Here is a 14,561-nt window from a genome sequence, read left to right as displayed (position 1 = left end):
TGCAGCCTCCTCTCTGATCAAAAGATAGAACATTTCTCTGCCCTTAGAAGTTCCCATCTGCTCGTCCCCCCGCCTTCCACCCCTCCCCACAGAGGCGACTGCCATTCCGACTTCTGTCACCACAGATTCGGTTTGCTTATTCTAGAGTGTCACATAAATGGAATCGTGGGCTGTGTACTCTTTCATTATTTGGTCTGTCTTCTTCCACACAACTTAGTATCTGTGAGATTCCTTACGTAGCAAGTATCAGTAAGTTTATTTTTAGTTGCTAAGTAGGGTTTCTTTGTATGGGTACACCATAGTTTGTCTGTCCCTTGTCCTGTGGATGGACATTAGGGCTGTTTCCAGTTTAGAGGTGTGATGACTATTGCTTCATGAAACATTCTTTGTAAGTCTTTTCGTGGACATATTTTTATTTCTCTGAGGCAAATACCTAGGAGCAGGCTTTCCGAGTCAGTACAGGTGATGTTAACCAGCCAGGATGTGGTTCGATATATATTTTCATTCAGGTTTGTTCTCTGTAGATGAGAAAAGGGCCACTTGTTGCCGCGATGGGACATGCCTTTCAGTGGGGTCTCCGGTGGAGAACATTTCCTTGAGGCTCAGAAAGAAGCCTGTTACTTACGGGGTTTAAGTGGCACCCCTTTAAGACCGGCCCCGCAGTCGTAGTTCCAACCATGTGTTTTAACTTTGTTCCCTGCAGGTCACTCCCACTGTTAGCCACTGTGGAAGGGCAAAGGTGACGGTGTGAACAACAGCAAAAAATTCCTGGGGCAGGTGTGGAAACCAAGTTGTCGCAGCCCCTGTGGGCCTTAGAGTTTCTGGAAGGTGACCACACAGCCTGGAAGGGTGCGGAGCTCCGGGCTGCATGCAGGTTCTTGTAGGGCCCTAGCTAATGCTGGTGGTGCTCAGCGTGGCGAGGGAGGGCGGAGGCCGCGTGTCAGAGCCGGACGCCTGCTGCTTTGGGTGCCGCCTGGCTTGTAATTCAGCTTCCACTAGAGAGTGGTTATTCATCACTAGAACCTGGCAGCTGAAGAGAGTAGTGGTTCCCCCCTCTCTGGGTGTGGAGAGCAATTAAGAGAAAGTAAGTGAAAGAGTGACTAAGTTAATGCCAACAAGGTTAGTATTATTTGAATGGATTTCTGGATCCTTTTCCTTTTTCAGGAAGAAATCTCTCTAGAACTGTTTGGTCAGAAAGAAACCCTAATAACAACCTTTATGATATCCGTAGGTATATAAACCTCAAGAGGACACCTCTTGGACTGACCTCTAGATCAAGTGCCTGCTCTTTGATTTACTCAGTGTTACAGTCTGAGCACCCGTAGAAAACCCTTCCTTCCACCCGCATTTCCCCAGTGCTGGGAGAATATGCCTTAGAGCTTAACTGTCCGGCACGGTGCGGGATGCTGGGCCGCGGGTAACAGGAGACTCAGTGGGAGGGGGACAGTTCGGCCTCCGTGTGGCGGGTGATCGGCCTGCTCTCCTTGCCTACTTCATTCTCACAGAAAGCTGTCATGACGACAGAAGCACGTTCTGACCTGTCGGCAGGGGAGGGTTATTGAGAGGCTGAAGCAGCTTGAGACCCCGGGGCCCTCCCTGGCAAGGTTCCTTCTGGGGCCCTCAGATTTCAAGGTGCGTGAAGCTCACTCAATTCAGGAGACCCTCATTAAGAAAAGTCACACAGTGTTACAGCCACACCAGGGGAGGGCCCTCCTGAGACTCGCAAGGGCTCTGGGGCTTCTGCAGCCCCGGGGACCATCGGCCCAGCACCTGCACAGGAGCTGAGCAGGGGTCCTGGAGGCCTGACAGCTTTGGTGTGAAGTGTTAAAGATAAAATGCCTCAAATGCCTTCTTGCATTATGGTGGATGTTTTCTGTTTGTTTGTTATTTTCTTGGGGGCGGGGCAGGGGTTGTGACAGCTTTATTGGATATAATTCACATATCATACAATTCACCTTTTTAAAGAGTACAGTTCAGCAGGTTTTAGAATATCCACAAAGGTGCACAGTTGTCACCACAGCTGGTTTCAGGACATTGTCATCATCCCCCCAAGGAGCCCCGTACCCTCAGCCCCCTGCTCCGTAAGCCCGAGGCAGCCACAAATCTACCTTCTGTCTCGGTAGACTCATCTATTCTAAACGTCATAAAAATGGAATCCTACTCCATGGGGTCTTCTGCGTCTGGCTTCACAGCTTAATGGTCACCTGTGTTGTCACATGCAAACAAATTGCGGTGTTTTGTTTTTGTTTTTTTACATTTTTTCCTTGTAAAAATAATACAAAATGAAATATCAGCTTTACATTTTACCCAAGATGTTGCACCAGCTGCTCCCTTTCTATGCATTTGTCTTAGATTTTTAATAAGTTTTTTTTTTATTTTAACCTGACCTTTAATACACAGTTAAGCAGCTCATGCTCTGAGCCCACCGCTTAAGAAGCATACATTTAAAAGTGCATCCAAATGCTATGTGGGTGTGTGTGACCTCAGGGCCACATCCAGTGTCATCTCAGGTGGGTGGAGAGATGACTCCAGAAGTTTGTGTAGTACCAGGTAAATATTGACAAATATCTGAAACTGTGAATGTGCTTTTGCACCAGCTGTTAAATGCACATGGTTGTGTAAAAACCTGAAGCGGAGGCAGTTTTTCCTGTGTTTCTCTACTCAGTTTTATTTCAGTGAAGAAAGCTGAAGAACTTCCCTCAGGAGAGGGCAGGGAGAGTAAATCCAGGATTCCACATTTGGAATCCGATGGGTAGCAATAGCGACAGACACAGCCCCCTGCATGGGCTGACGGCCTGTTCCCATAATCTCCTTGTGATTTACTGTCCTCTTAGGGAAAAGATTAAATGCATAGAATGGCCAAAATGCCCAGCTGTTTGTGGTTGGATAGATTTAGTCGAGGGTCGCAGCTCTGCTTAATTACCTTAGCAAGCATGTAACATCTGTTTTCCCAGTGCCCAGCTGAGCTCGGAGCACCGATGGATGTGACAGGTGTGACAAAAGCCGATTAGCTCTGGTTGCACAGTGGTTCTTGGTGTTGGAGAGAGCTGTAGAAATCACTGTCTTTCCCTGACCAGATAGCTCGGTTGATTAGAGCATCGTCCTGAAGCACAGAGGTTGCCCATTCAATCCCTGGTCAGGTCACATACAGGAACAGCTCAATGTTCCTGTCTCTCTTTCTCCCCCCCCCCACCTTCACTAAAATCAATAAATAAAAATTAAAAAAAAATAAAAACCACTGTTCTGCCTTCTTCCATTCTGCAGGCAAGGAAAGGGAGGCTTAGGGAGGCTGCCTACGTGTCCCTGGGCTCCCTGCTGGCTCCTGGGGCTGGAACCTAGACTACTTTGGAATGTTCCTGCCCCCAGGGGCCCCTCTGACCCTGCGGGGAACAGTAGCAGAGTCTAGAGCAAGCTCACACCTGTTCAGAGCTGCTCATAAGAATTCCCAGGGAGATGTGGAGGGCAGGAGAGTGGCAAAGAAAGGACAGACCAAGCAGGCCCCAGGGTAGAAGCACCTTTTAGTTGTTTCTGTTCAAATCAGAGCAGCAGCCTGTCAGCTCTGAGCCCCCCACTGTTCTCCAGTGCTGTTATTAGGGCCCCTGTACCTCCAGCCCCCCCACCCGCTGCCTCAGTTCCCTCCCCGCTGGCCCCGCCCCCTCCCATTGCAGCCCCACCCCATTACAGTGGTGCCTGCTTGTAACGATGCTGTTATGTGGCCATGTCTCTGTGCTCCCCTCTAGGGTCCAGTCTGGAAATAAATAGACATGTCCACTCATTTCTCTCTCAGGAAAAGTAGGCACCAGCTTCATACCCCAAAGAGTCAGGATGACGCTCCTTGTAGAAATAAGAGTCTCCTGCACGGCCCCGGGCTGGGCCTGAGCCCTCCTTGCCCCATCTCCAGGGCTGCAGACTGAGCTGGCTTGTTGGGGCTCACAGGGCCGATGGAAAGCAAAAACTGGTCAGGAGTGGCATGTGAGGGCCCCAGGGCAAGGCTTTGTACCCTGGGGAACCATGACATTGGTGCCTTTATGGGAATTAGAAGCTGGTCTATAGGATAGTCACGACAGTGGTAAATGCCATCAATGGAAGAAAGCAATGTGTGTCAGTCATGGTCCAGCATCCACTGTAGCTAATTTAAGAAGAAAGGGATTTGTTACATATGAATTCCAAGGAGCTCACAGAATCACTGGGGAAACTGAAGAAACTGCCTAGTTGGAATTTCAGGGATGATCCCAGCGCCATGCCACAGAACCAGGCTAGCGGGGGGCTGCACCAGTCCCAGCTCCGGAGGAAGTAGTGCTTCCAGCTAGCAGTCAGGAACCTGCTCTGCTATGGTCTGCACCGGCAGAATCCGGGACTTCTTCCACAGCCCCCCTGGCAGCAGGAACAACGGGAGCAGGGCCTCTGCTTCAGTGCTGCCCTTTCACACTGCTATGTCAGACAGGAAGGCGTAGGGTTGTATTAGGAATCCTAGCTGCAAAGGAGTCGGGAGGTACAGAAGGTGTCCCGGAAGGGGGTCAGATATCCAAACCATAGTGTATAATGAAGGGGGGTCACTGGAGGTTACCATGGAGAAGAGAGAGAAGGGGGAGAGGGAGTGGAAGAGAAGCAGATGGTTGCTTCTCATGTGTGCCTGGACCAAAGATTAAATCTGGGACATCCCCATGCTGGGCCGACACTCTGTCCACTGAGCCAACCAACCAGGGCCAGTTTGTTGCTCTTTTCAATCTGATTAAGAACAGAAAAGCAGGAAGGCAGTAGGTGTGTGATCTGAGAGATCTGAATCCCAGTGCTGGCCCTGCCTCAGCCCGCTTAGTTCCCGGGCAAACCTCTGCTCCTCTCTGACCCTCGGTCTCCTTATCTGTCAGGTGAGGCGGCTGGTATGCATTTGCAAAGAATTTTTTTGGCAATGGGAGCCTTCTTTCAAGAGAAACGTTGAGTGTATCTACATGTAAGACAGAAAAAAGCAGAACAGCCATGGTTTCCTCAGGGAGGATCCAGACACGCCCCCTCACCCCCAGAATATCCCTGCTTGGGGCTCACACGGTTTCGGCCCCCAACAAAGGCTGATGACCTTTGCTTGAGCTTTCTCACAGCATTGCAAACTCGTGACTTTCATCTGCACAGGAAAAGCAGGAGGCGGCTGTCTCTAGGAATCCGGGTGCCTGGATGTGGGGAGGGTGGGAGAAAGGGGCAGAGGTGCTGGGTATTTAGGAAGCAGAAGAATTGGCTGGTTGGCAGGTGGGCCCACTTGAAGTAAGCGTGTTTGATACGGTCCCCCGTTCTGCTAGGTGTTTCCTGCATGAAAATTCTTCCGTCCTGTTCAGCCAGCAGAGATATTTGCTTGAGATGAAATAAGGCCATTTTGAAAAGTAGAAAGAGGCCCTGGCCGGTTGGCTCAGTGGTGGAGCGTCGGCCTGGCGTGCAGAAGTCCCGGGTTCGATTCCCGGCCAGGGCACACAGGAGAAGCCCCCATCTGCTTCTCCACCCCTCCCCCTCTCCTTCCTCTCTCTCTCTTCCCCTCCTGCAGCCGAGGCTCCATTGGAGCAAAGATGGCCCGGGCGCTGGGGATGGCTCCTTGGCCTCTGCCCCAGGCGCTAGAGTGGCTCTGGTCGCGACAGAGCGACGCCCCGTAGGGGCAGAGCATCGCCCCCTGGTGGGCGTGCCGGGTGGATCCCGGTCGGGTGCATGCGGGAGTCTGTCTGACTGTCTATCCCCGTTTCCAGCTTCAGAAAAATACAAAAAAAGAAAAGTAGAAAGAGAAGCAAGCCCATTTCGGAGGATAATCCACTCTGCTGGACCTCGGCAGTAAGGGGTCGCCGTGAAGTCCGCAGCGCCCTGCTCCCTCTAGCGGAACCGCATCACACCACGTGTGTGCGTGCCTGTGCGCGCACTGGTCCCGCTGTCGCACCCACCGGTCCCCTTCCACTCAGGATTAGAGAAAGCTGTGGACAGCTGTGGTGGAATCACTTGAGTTAGTATTGCTGGGTGCCTTCATTCACCAAAAGCAAAGAAGGTGCCATTCGGATCAGTGTGAATTCGGACGTGAAGGTGTCTGCCTGTTCTTGGTTGTTAACTGACGCCAAAGGCATTCTCTGTGCTTGTTACAAATCATGTCAAAGTCCACGGGTCTGCTGAACAGAGGCATTCCCAGGAAACCCCCAACTTTTGTTTGAGCTGTTGAGGAAAGCTTTGATATGTCTTCGGGAAAAGACCAGGCACTTCCTGAAAAGAGGTTGGCCATGATGGCCATCCATGGGAACGGCCCTTCTCATCCGAATCTGTGGTTTCTCCTCTTTTCGTCTTTGCCTGATGAAGTTTCTCCCCTACAGCCAGGCGGAGAGGGCATCATATTGTCACAGCCCTTTGAAAGTATACTCCGAGGGAGTAGAAATGATACTAACCTGGGGGAGCCAGCCGGGGCTGTGTGTAATTCAGAGTTGACAGGGTGAGGCAGAGGGGAGCAGGAAGAGCAGAGTCCTCTGAAAGGGCTTGGGGGGCTGTGTGTAATTCAGAGTTGACAGGGTAAGGCAGAGGGAGCAGGGAAGAGCAGAGTCCTCTGAAAGGGCTTGGGGGGCTGTGTGTAATTCAGAGTTGACAGGGTAAGGCAGAGGGGAGCAGGAAGAGCAGAGTCCTCTGAAAGGGCTTGAGGAAGCCAGTCAGCAAGGATGGGTAGACTTAGAAAGGGACAAGGGAGGAGGAGGAAACTCAAGGTTTAAGGGACTATTAATAATAGCTAACATTGTAGACATACAATGAAATATTGTTCAGTCTTACAAAGGGCGGAAGTTCTGACATATGCTGCAATATGGATGCGCCTTGAGGACATTATGCCAGTCACTACGGGACAAACACTGCAGGACCCCGTTTGTCTGAGGTACTAGAATAGTCAGAAGTGTAGAGACAGAAAGGAGAGTGGTGGCTACCAGGAGGCGCTGAGGGGAGGAACGGGGACTTGTTTAATGGGAGGATTTTCAGTTTTGCTCGATGATAAAGTTCTGGAGATGGACGGTGGAGGTGGTTGCACAACAGCGTAAATGTCCTTAATGCCACTGCTCTGTACACCTAGAAATGGCTAAGATGGTAAGTTCTGTGTTGCGTATCCAGTATTTCCCCACAGTCAGAGAAGGAGCCAGTGTTGGTTGAGGACTTGCCATGTGCCAAGCACTACACAGAGCTCTGTGCTTCTCGTGTGGCTCTCAAACTAGCCATAGGGAGGAGGCACCACTAGTGTTTCCATTTTACCGGTGTGGAACCTGAAGTTTGGGGTCATGAGATAAGTCTCCCACAGACAGATGACTTGTGATGGTCAAGTGTGGATTGCACCCAGATCGGTGCCAAATTGTAGTGTGTGAACGACAGACTGAAACACAGAGCTGAAAGGGTGACGCCCCTCCCTGCAAGCACTGACCCCTGATGATCGCAAGGCCAGTGTTTCTAAATGTCACCTGCTCCTGCTAAGAGCAGGGACTTGGTTTCCCTCGACCTTCAGAGGCCGCAGCCTTGCTCAGGCTTCTGGATTCGGCGGAACGCTTGTTGTGGAGCTCACCTGGGCTCCCCATTGTGTGGTGGTGCTGGAAGTTATCAGCTGGCCATAAAGCGTACATAATTATTGCCCAGAACCCTTACTGTAAGGAGTGACCTTGTTGCCTGATCTGTTGTAGACCACAGTAATCGACTACGTGAAGCCCTCAGATCTCAAGAAGGACATGAACGAGACCTTCAAGGAGAAGTTTCCTCACATTAGGTTAACACTCAGCAAAATCAGGAGGTATGTGGGGATTGACAACCACGTGAACTTTCCCTTCGATCCCCACTCCCAGCATGCATTAAACTCATTCTCTGTGTGATGGTTCAAGTGAAACATGGGCACAGTCAGCAAACAGCGGCCTGTGAGATGCTGGCTGCCTTTCTGTGAGAGCCAAGAGAAGCAGGCGGAAGGCAGATCTCCTGACATGAGCTGACAAGGATCTGGGGGAAGTGCCTTCAGTGAAAGAAAAATTTCACACTCTGCAGCTTACCAGTTCAGGAAGACTTACGTTATGAAAAATTCAGCGAGAATAGGAAACTGGGTCCCCTGCTTTCTCAGATGTAGACAAAACAAGAGAAAAGAGTTGGTGTCATGGATTTGAGATAACTCTTCACCCACAGTTGTCTGCCCAGAAGTGACAGCCAAGCCCTGTCTGTAAGCAGTCAGCAAAGCAGCCAAAACAGAATCCGGCCCCTAGAGTTGGTTGGATCAACTTTGTGGTCACTCATGTCTGCCAGCCAAATGGTCAAGAGGACTGGCCTGACTGGGCTGGAGAGAAAGTGACTTACGGTGCCTGTGTACCAGGACAGCACAACGTGAGTGTGTGAGTGTATGTGTGTGTGTGCGCGCGCTCGCTCGTGCATGCGTGTAACGGGGCTAGAGCATATACAGCAACACAGTGTTGGAATATGTGCCACCATTGATGTGCACATGTATTAATATCTTAATACTGCTTTGATTCTGACATGTTTGGTTTGACAAGCCAGAGAGGTAAGGAAAATGAAGAATTCCCACTGTGTCCACGTGCTGGGCAGCTTTCCTAAGCATGCTAGCTGTTGTGCTCTTAGCCTAACCCTTCTTCTGACGTAAGGAGTGGACATAACTGACATCGGCAGAGCTGACACCAGGTACCTCACATTTCTGTATTCATCTCTCTGGAATGGCCGTCGTTCCTCTTAGTTTCCCTCTTTCACTGGGACAGCTCTCCAGGTTTCCAGAGAGACCCTCAGCCATCCACTAGGTTCAGTGTGAACCTCTGGGCCCTGTGTTGACACGTTCTATACAACCTCACCAACAGAGAAGTTTATTCCTCACACGTTATGTAACTTTCCAACTCATAGGGATGTAATCTCATTCCATAACACCCTTCTGGGAATGAGAAAGGAAATGCTTTCTAGACAAAGTAGTCTTATTCTTTGAGGTGCCTGAAACTCCAAGTTCTAATAAGACTCCCTTCCTTCATGTCTTTCTCCAGTCTGAAGCGAGAAATGCGGAAGCTTGCTCAGGAGGACTGTGGCTTCGAGGAGCCCACGGTGGCTATGGCCTTTGTCTACTTTGAGAAGCTCGCCCTCAAGGGAAAGCTAAACAAACAGAACCGGAAGCTCTGTGCTGGAGCATGTGTGCTGTTAGCCGCCAAAATCGGAAGTGACCTCAAAAAGCATGAAGTCAAACATCTAATTGATGTAAGTGGCCCATGTCCTGATGGCTGAGGTTGCACACGCTCCAGTCCAGTGTCATTCTTACAGCCTCAGAACACTGTGATAGCAAGGCAAGGGTGCCTGTGGACAGTGTGACCCGCAGAGCATCCGCTGCACACGTTGGCTCCACAGACCTTGGTTTCCTGTGGCCTTGGCTGCCTCCTCTTCGGAGGAAGGCATAGATTTCTCCTTTCTTTATAGGAGAGGCCCATCAAAGTAAGGAAACACTGATCTCTTTAGGCGAGTGTATGAATGCCTGTTTCAAAAGACTCTGTGTTCATAGAAAATTTGGGGTATGGGAAAGCCAACAGATTAGGAGGCAGTTGCCATTGAAGAGAGAGGGTAAGCCCCCAAGTGGAGGAGTGTCTTAGCTCACACTGCCAAAACAAAATACCGCAGACGGGGCAGCTTAAACAATAGACATTTATGTCTCACAGTTCTGGAGGCTGGGAGTCCAAGATCAAAGTGCCAGCTACTTCAGTATCTGATGAGGACCCTCTTTTTTTTTTTTTTTTAAGATTTATTTATTTCAAAGAGTAGAGAGAGAGAGAGAAAGAGAGGGAGGGAGAGAGAATGGGGGGAGGAGCAGGAAGCATCAACTCCCATATAAGCCTTTATCAAGCAAGCCCAGGGTTTCGAACTGGCAACCTCAGTGTTTCAGGTTGACGCTTTATCCACTGCCACCACAGGTCAGGCTGATGAGGACCCTCTTTCTGGCTTGTAGATGGCCAACTTCTCACTGTGTCCTCACGTGGCAGAAAGGGAGAGAGCACACTTTGGTTTTTTTTCTTGTATGTGTACTAGTCACATCATAAGGACTCTATCCTCATGAGCTCCTCGAAACCAAACCGCCTCTCAGACACCCCACTTCTTAGTAACATCACATTGGAAGTTAGGATGACAACATATGAACATGAGGGGACACAAGCATTCAGTTCATGATAAGGGGCACACCACGCAAAGGGGGTCATGCCGGGTATTAGTAGGGTTGGTCAGTGGTCAGAGGAAGAGGGAGAAACTTGGGCAGGAGCCTTTCTTGTGGTTTCTGTAGGAAGGAATTGGCACGGCAGGGTAAGCAGGCTTAGGGGTAGGAAACTGAATAATCTCAGTGGGCTCTGGGGAATACAGGCTGCTCTGGGTGTCTGGTACCTGACCCTGGGTGATCAGGTCAGGTGGATAATGGCTCAGCCCAGAGAGCAAGGGCCAGGAGAGAAGGTGGTTGGGGGGTGGGCTCTAAATTGCTTAGTTTGCATTTAAGAAGTGTACTCACAGGGGAGCTGTGTACTTTCTCCAGGATTTGGCTGACCCTGGGAGGGGCAATGCTTTCAGAGTCAGCAAGGCCCCAAACTGTCCAGACGTCAGAACACAGAAAATAAAACACATGGTTACCACAGTGCTCCATGTGACTATCTCTGCAGCTGTCTTCAGTAGCAAAGGAAGAGCAGAAAGGGAGCTAGTGTAGCTACTCCCCACATACGAAAAAGTATGCTTTGTTCTTTTTAATTTACCATTTTAATTATTTTTAAGTCTATAGTTCAGGGGTATTAAGTACATCCAAATTGTTTTGCAACCATCACCACCATCCATCTTGCAAAACTGAAACTCTGTATCCATTAAACACTATCTTCCAACTCAAGGGGTTTTGAACCTCAGCATCCCAGGTCAGCACTCTATCCCCCTGTGCCACCACCAGCCAGGCATCCTAGGATTTTGACGTTAAAGCTAAAATGCTTTTCGTTTTCTTTACTTCTGTTGCAGAAACTGGAAGAGAAGTTCCGGCTGAATAGACGAGAACTGATTGCCTTTGAATTCCTGGTGTTAGTGGCCTTGGAGTTTGCCCTTCATCTGCCGGAGCATGAAGTCATGCCCCATTACAGACGCCTGGTCCAGAGCTCCTAGCACAGGCCTCCTGAGGGCCGGGGACCGCGTCCTCTGGACTCAGCGGAGCTGCACTCACTACTGGAAATGCGAAAATAGACTCAGCCTACCAAACTTCTTCCTCTCAATATGTTTCCGTGTAGAAGCAGTGCCGGAAACTTTTCAGGGAAGTCTTGGGTCTGGCTAGCTGAGACGAGCTGTTTACTACGCAGCAAGGGAACGGGAGGCCTATGCCGAAGACAAGAAGCCCCTCCCGCTCTCCACGAGCGAGAGTCCTTAGCCATCTCCACCCCAGTCTTCCTCCCGGGCACACACGAACTTTGCAAGCGTGGTCCAGAACCTTCTCTCCAAACCCGCTCCAACCTAAGAGTGTGAAGTTTTGAAGCAGAGAGTAGAAAACCGTTTGCAAAAGTTGAGGGAAAGCTTTCAAAAGATACCCTCACTGTGTCAAAAGAGCGTGCCAATCAATCTATTTTTGTATCAGCTGTTGGAAGTGCACTTCCCCTGGGGCTTGCCTGAGTGAGTGTGGCAGTGTGTGTGTCTGCGATACCGCGGTACCATGATACCGCGATACCGCGTCAGCCCTCGACCTGCAACACCAGCGCCACCCCCTGGAGCAGACCTCAGCCCGGGCGCAGGAGCAAGGCTGACCTTCGCAGCTATTTCTACATTATCTCTGGATAATGATCGCCCTCTGCACCAGATTGTCTGACATCCTCTGCCCTTAGAAAACGACACTTTCTGTTACTTCTACCACCCGTGGGGTGAAAACAAGTTCTCGGCGTTGGATGGGCCTCGTGGGAAGGCATGGAGTGTGGCACCCTGGACCTTTCTGCCATCAGACCTTGTGCACATGTTTAACCTTCACGCTTTCCCCACTGAGGAGACGGCTGGGGTTGTGCTCCGCGGTGGGTGTGTGTGTGTTCCTGTGCTCTATGTTAGAGTATGTAATAAGCACATTTGTTGTGATATATATATATATATTAATAAAAGAGTTTTATAAAAATTCAGAATAAGGATAAGACACATGATCAGTATTTGGAGGCTTTTGACAGCTAGGACCAACTGCATCCTGAGCTGAAGATGTGTCCATTGAAGAGGTAGTGACTCTTATCACCCCGTTCACAGGGCTGATACTGTAGAATTTTAATTGGGACTCGTGACTCACTGGGACCACCTGTACATCACCACGCCATCGCCTCCTAGCTGCAAGAGAGAAGTGTCCACCTGACTGAGAAAGCTTATGGCTGTGAAAAAAGAATTAAAGTATTTTATTGTTTCTATATCAATGTATTTGTATGTTTAGACCCACCCGTCTCACCAGTCACCCCTAGCCTGCATTACAGGTTCATCTGCCCCATTCCCACGTCAGATTTCACAGACAGACTGGAAGCTTCTCACATCTCCCCCGAGAAAGGGCTTTAGTCAGCGGAGCTTGAGAGAGTCCGAAAGTCACAGGGCGTAGACGACAAATTCAGGAAGCTGCTGGGGAGAGAGCAAACAGGAGACTTCCCTTCTCCAGAGTCAGCCATTTAGCTGAGTTTAGTCCTAAATATTCTGCTAAATATTTGTTACTAAAAATTTTAGGAACCAATTTCCTTAGCTGGATTCAGTTTAAGAAAATGATTTGGTTGGAGGGTAGGACAAATGTGATCTCTTTGACTAGATCAACTAATATTTAAGGAGCACCTACAGTTTATGAGACAAATTTGGGAAAGAAGCACAAAGCGCTCAGAGCGTCTCCATCACCTCAAATACACGCACCCTGGACCTTCCTCTCCTGTGTCTGTCCCTGCAGCTCTCTGAGGAGCCGCTGCGGTTCCCGGACGCACCCTGGACCTTCCTCTCCTGTGTCTGTCCCTGCAGCTCTCTGAGGAGCCGCTGTGGTTCCCGGACGCACCCTGGACCTTCCTCTCCTGTGTCTGTCCCTGCAGCTCTCTGAGGAGCCACTGCGGTTCCCGGATGCACCCTGGACCTTCCTCTCCTGTGTCTGTCCCTGCAGCTCTCTGAGGAGCCGCTGTGGTTCCCGGACGCACCCTGACCTTCCTCTCCTGTGTCTGTCCCTGCAGCTCTCTGAGGAGCCGCTGCGGTTCCCAGACGCACCCTGACCTTCCTCTCCTGTGTCTGTCCCTGCAGCTCTCTGAGGAACCGCTGCGGTTCTCGGATGCACCCTGACCTTCCTCCTCTTGTGTCTGTACCTGCAGCTCTCTGACGAGCCGCTGCGGTTCTCGGATGCACCCTTTTTTTTTTCTTTTTTTTTTTACAGAGACAGAGAGTGAGTCAGAGAGAGGGATAGACAGGGACAGACAGACAGGAACGGAGAGAGATGAGAAGCATCAATCATTACTTTTTCATTGCATGTTGCGACACCTTAGTTGTTCATTGATTGCTTTTCTCATATGTGCCTTGACCACAGGCCTTCAGTAGACTGAGTAACCCCTTGCTGGAGCCAGCCACCTTGGGTTCATGCTGGTGAGCTTTTTGCTCAAACCAGATGAACCTGCGCTCAAGCTGGTGACCTCGGGGTCTCGAACCTGGGTCTTCTGCATCCCAGTTCGATGCTCTATCCACTGCGCCACCGCCTGGTCAGGCTCTCGGACGCACCCTGGACCTTCCTCTCCTGTGTCTGTACCTGCAGCTCTCTGAGGAGCCGCTGCGGTTCTTGGATGCACCCTGGACCTTCCTCTCCTGTATCTGTACCTGCAGCTCTCTGAGGAGCTGCTGCGGTTCCGGCCGCTCAGCGCCCTGGCGAGTGCCTGGGGGGTGGAAAGCGCTGGAGAGGCCGGGCAAGGGGGTAGGGGGAGGGGAGTGAGGATGCAGGATCCACTGCTGCAGGGGGAGAGGGCGCTGGAGAGGCCGGGCAAGGGGGCAGGAGGGAGGGGAGTGAGGATGCAGGGGCCACTGCTGCAGGGGGAGAGGGCGCTGGAGAGGCCGGGCAAGGGGGCAGGAGGGAGGGGAGTGAGGATGCAGGATCCACTGCTGCAGGGGGAGAGGGCGCTGGAGAGGCCGGGCAAGGGGGCAGGAGGGAGGGGAGTGAGGATGCAGGATCCACTGCTGCAGGGGGAGAGGGCGCTGGAGAGGCCGGGCAAGGGGGTGGGAGAGAGGGGAGTGAGGATGCAGGGGCCACTGCTGCAGGGGGAGAGGGCGCTGGAGAGGCCGGGCAAGGGGGTAGGGGGGAGGGGAGTGAGGATGCAGGGGCCACTGCTGCAGGGGGAGAGGGCGCTGGAGAGGCCGGGCAAGGGGGCAGGAGGGAGGGGAGTGAGGATGCAGGGGCCACTGCTGCAGGGGGAGAGGGCGCTGGAGAGGCCGGGCAAGGGGGCAGGAGGGAGGGGAGTGAGGATGCAGGATCCACTGCTGCAGGGGGAGAGGGCGCTGGAGAGGCCGGGCAAGGGGGCAGGAGGGAGGGGAGTGAGGATGCAGGATCCACTGCTGCAGGGGGAGAGGGCGCTGGAGAG

At 51.4% G+C, this 14,561-nt stretch overlaps 1 protein-coding gene across 2 annotated transcripts in view; it reads left to right on the top strand.

The window, feature by feature from the left end:
- The window catches only part of CABLES1 (Cdk5 and Abl enzyme substrate 1), a 112,071-nt gene extending 100,527 nt beyond the window's left edge, over positions 1-11,544 (top strand). For both annotated transcript variants that reach the window (XM_066353070.1, XM_066353069.1), the window contains 3 exons: positions 7,665-7,771; positions 9,006-9,213; positions 10,987-11,544. In XM_066353070.1, coding sequence (XP_066209167.1) covers positions 7,665-7,771; positions 9,006-9,213; positions 10,987-11,127 — 456 coding nt within the window. In that variant the 3' untranslated portion in view covers positions 11,128-11,544. The remainder of the gene's footprint in view (positions 1-7,664; positions 7,772-9,005; positions 9,214-10,986) is intronic.
- Positions 11,545-14,561: the final 3,017 nt, after the last annotated feature.

This window comes from Saccopteryx leptura, chromosome 11 (assembly GCF_036850995.1).
Source record: "Saccopteryx leptura isolate mSacLep1 chromosome 11, mSacLep1_pri_phased_curated, whole genome shotgun sequence".
Taxonomy (NCBI): Eukaryota; Metazoa; Chordata; class Mammalia; order Chiroptera; family Emballonuridae; genus Saccopteryx; species Saccopteryx leptura.
The sequence above is the reverse complement of the archived record's forward strand: the minus strand, read 5'-3'. Positions and strand labels throughout refer to the sequence as shown.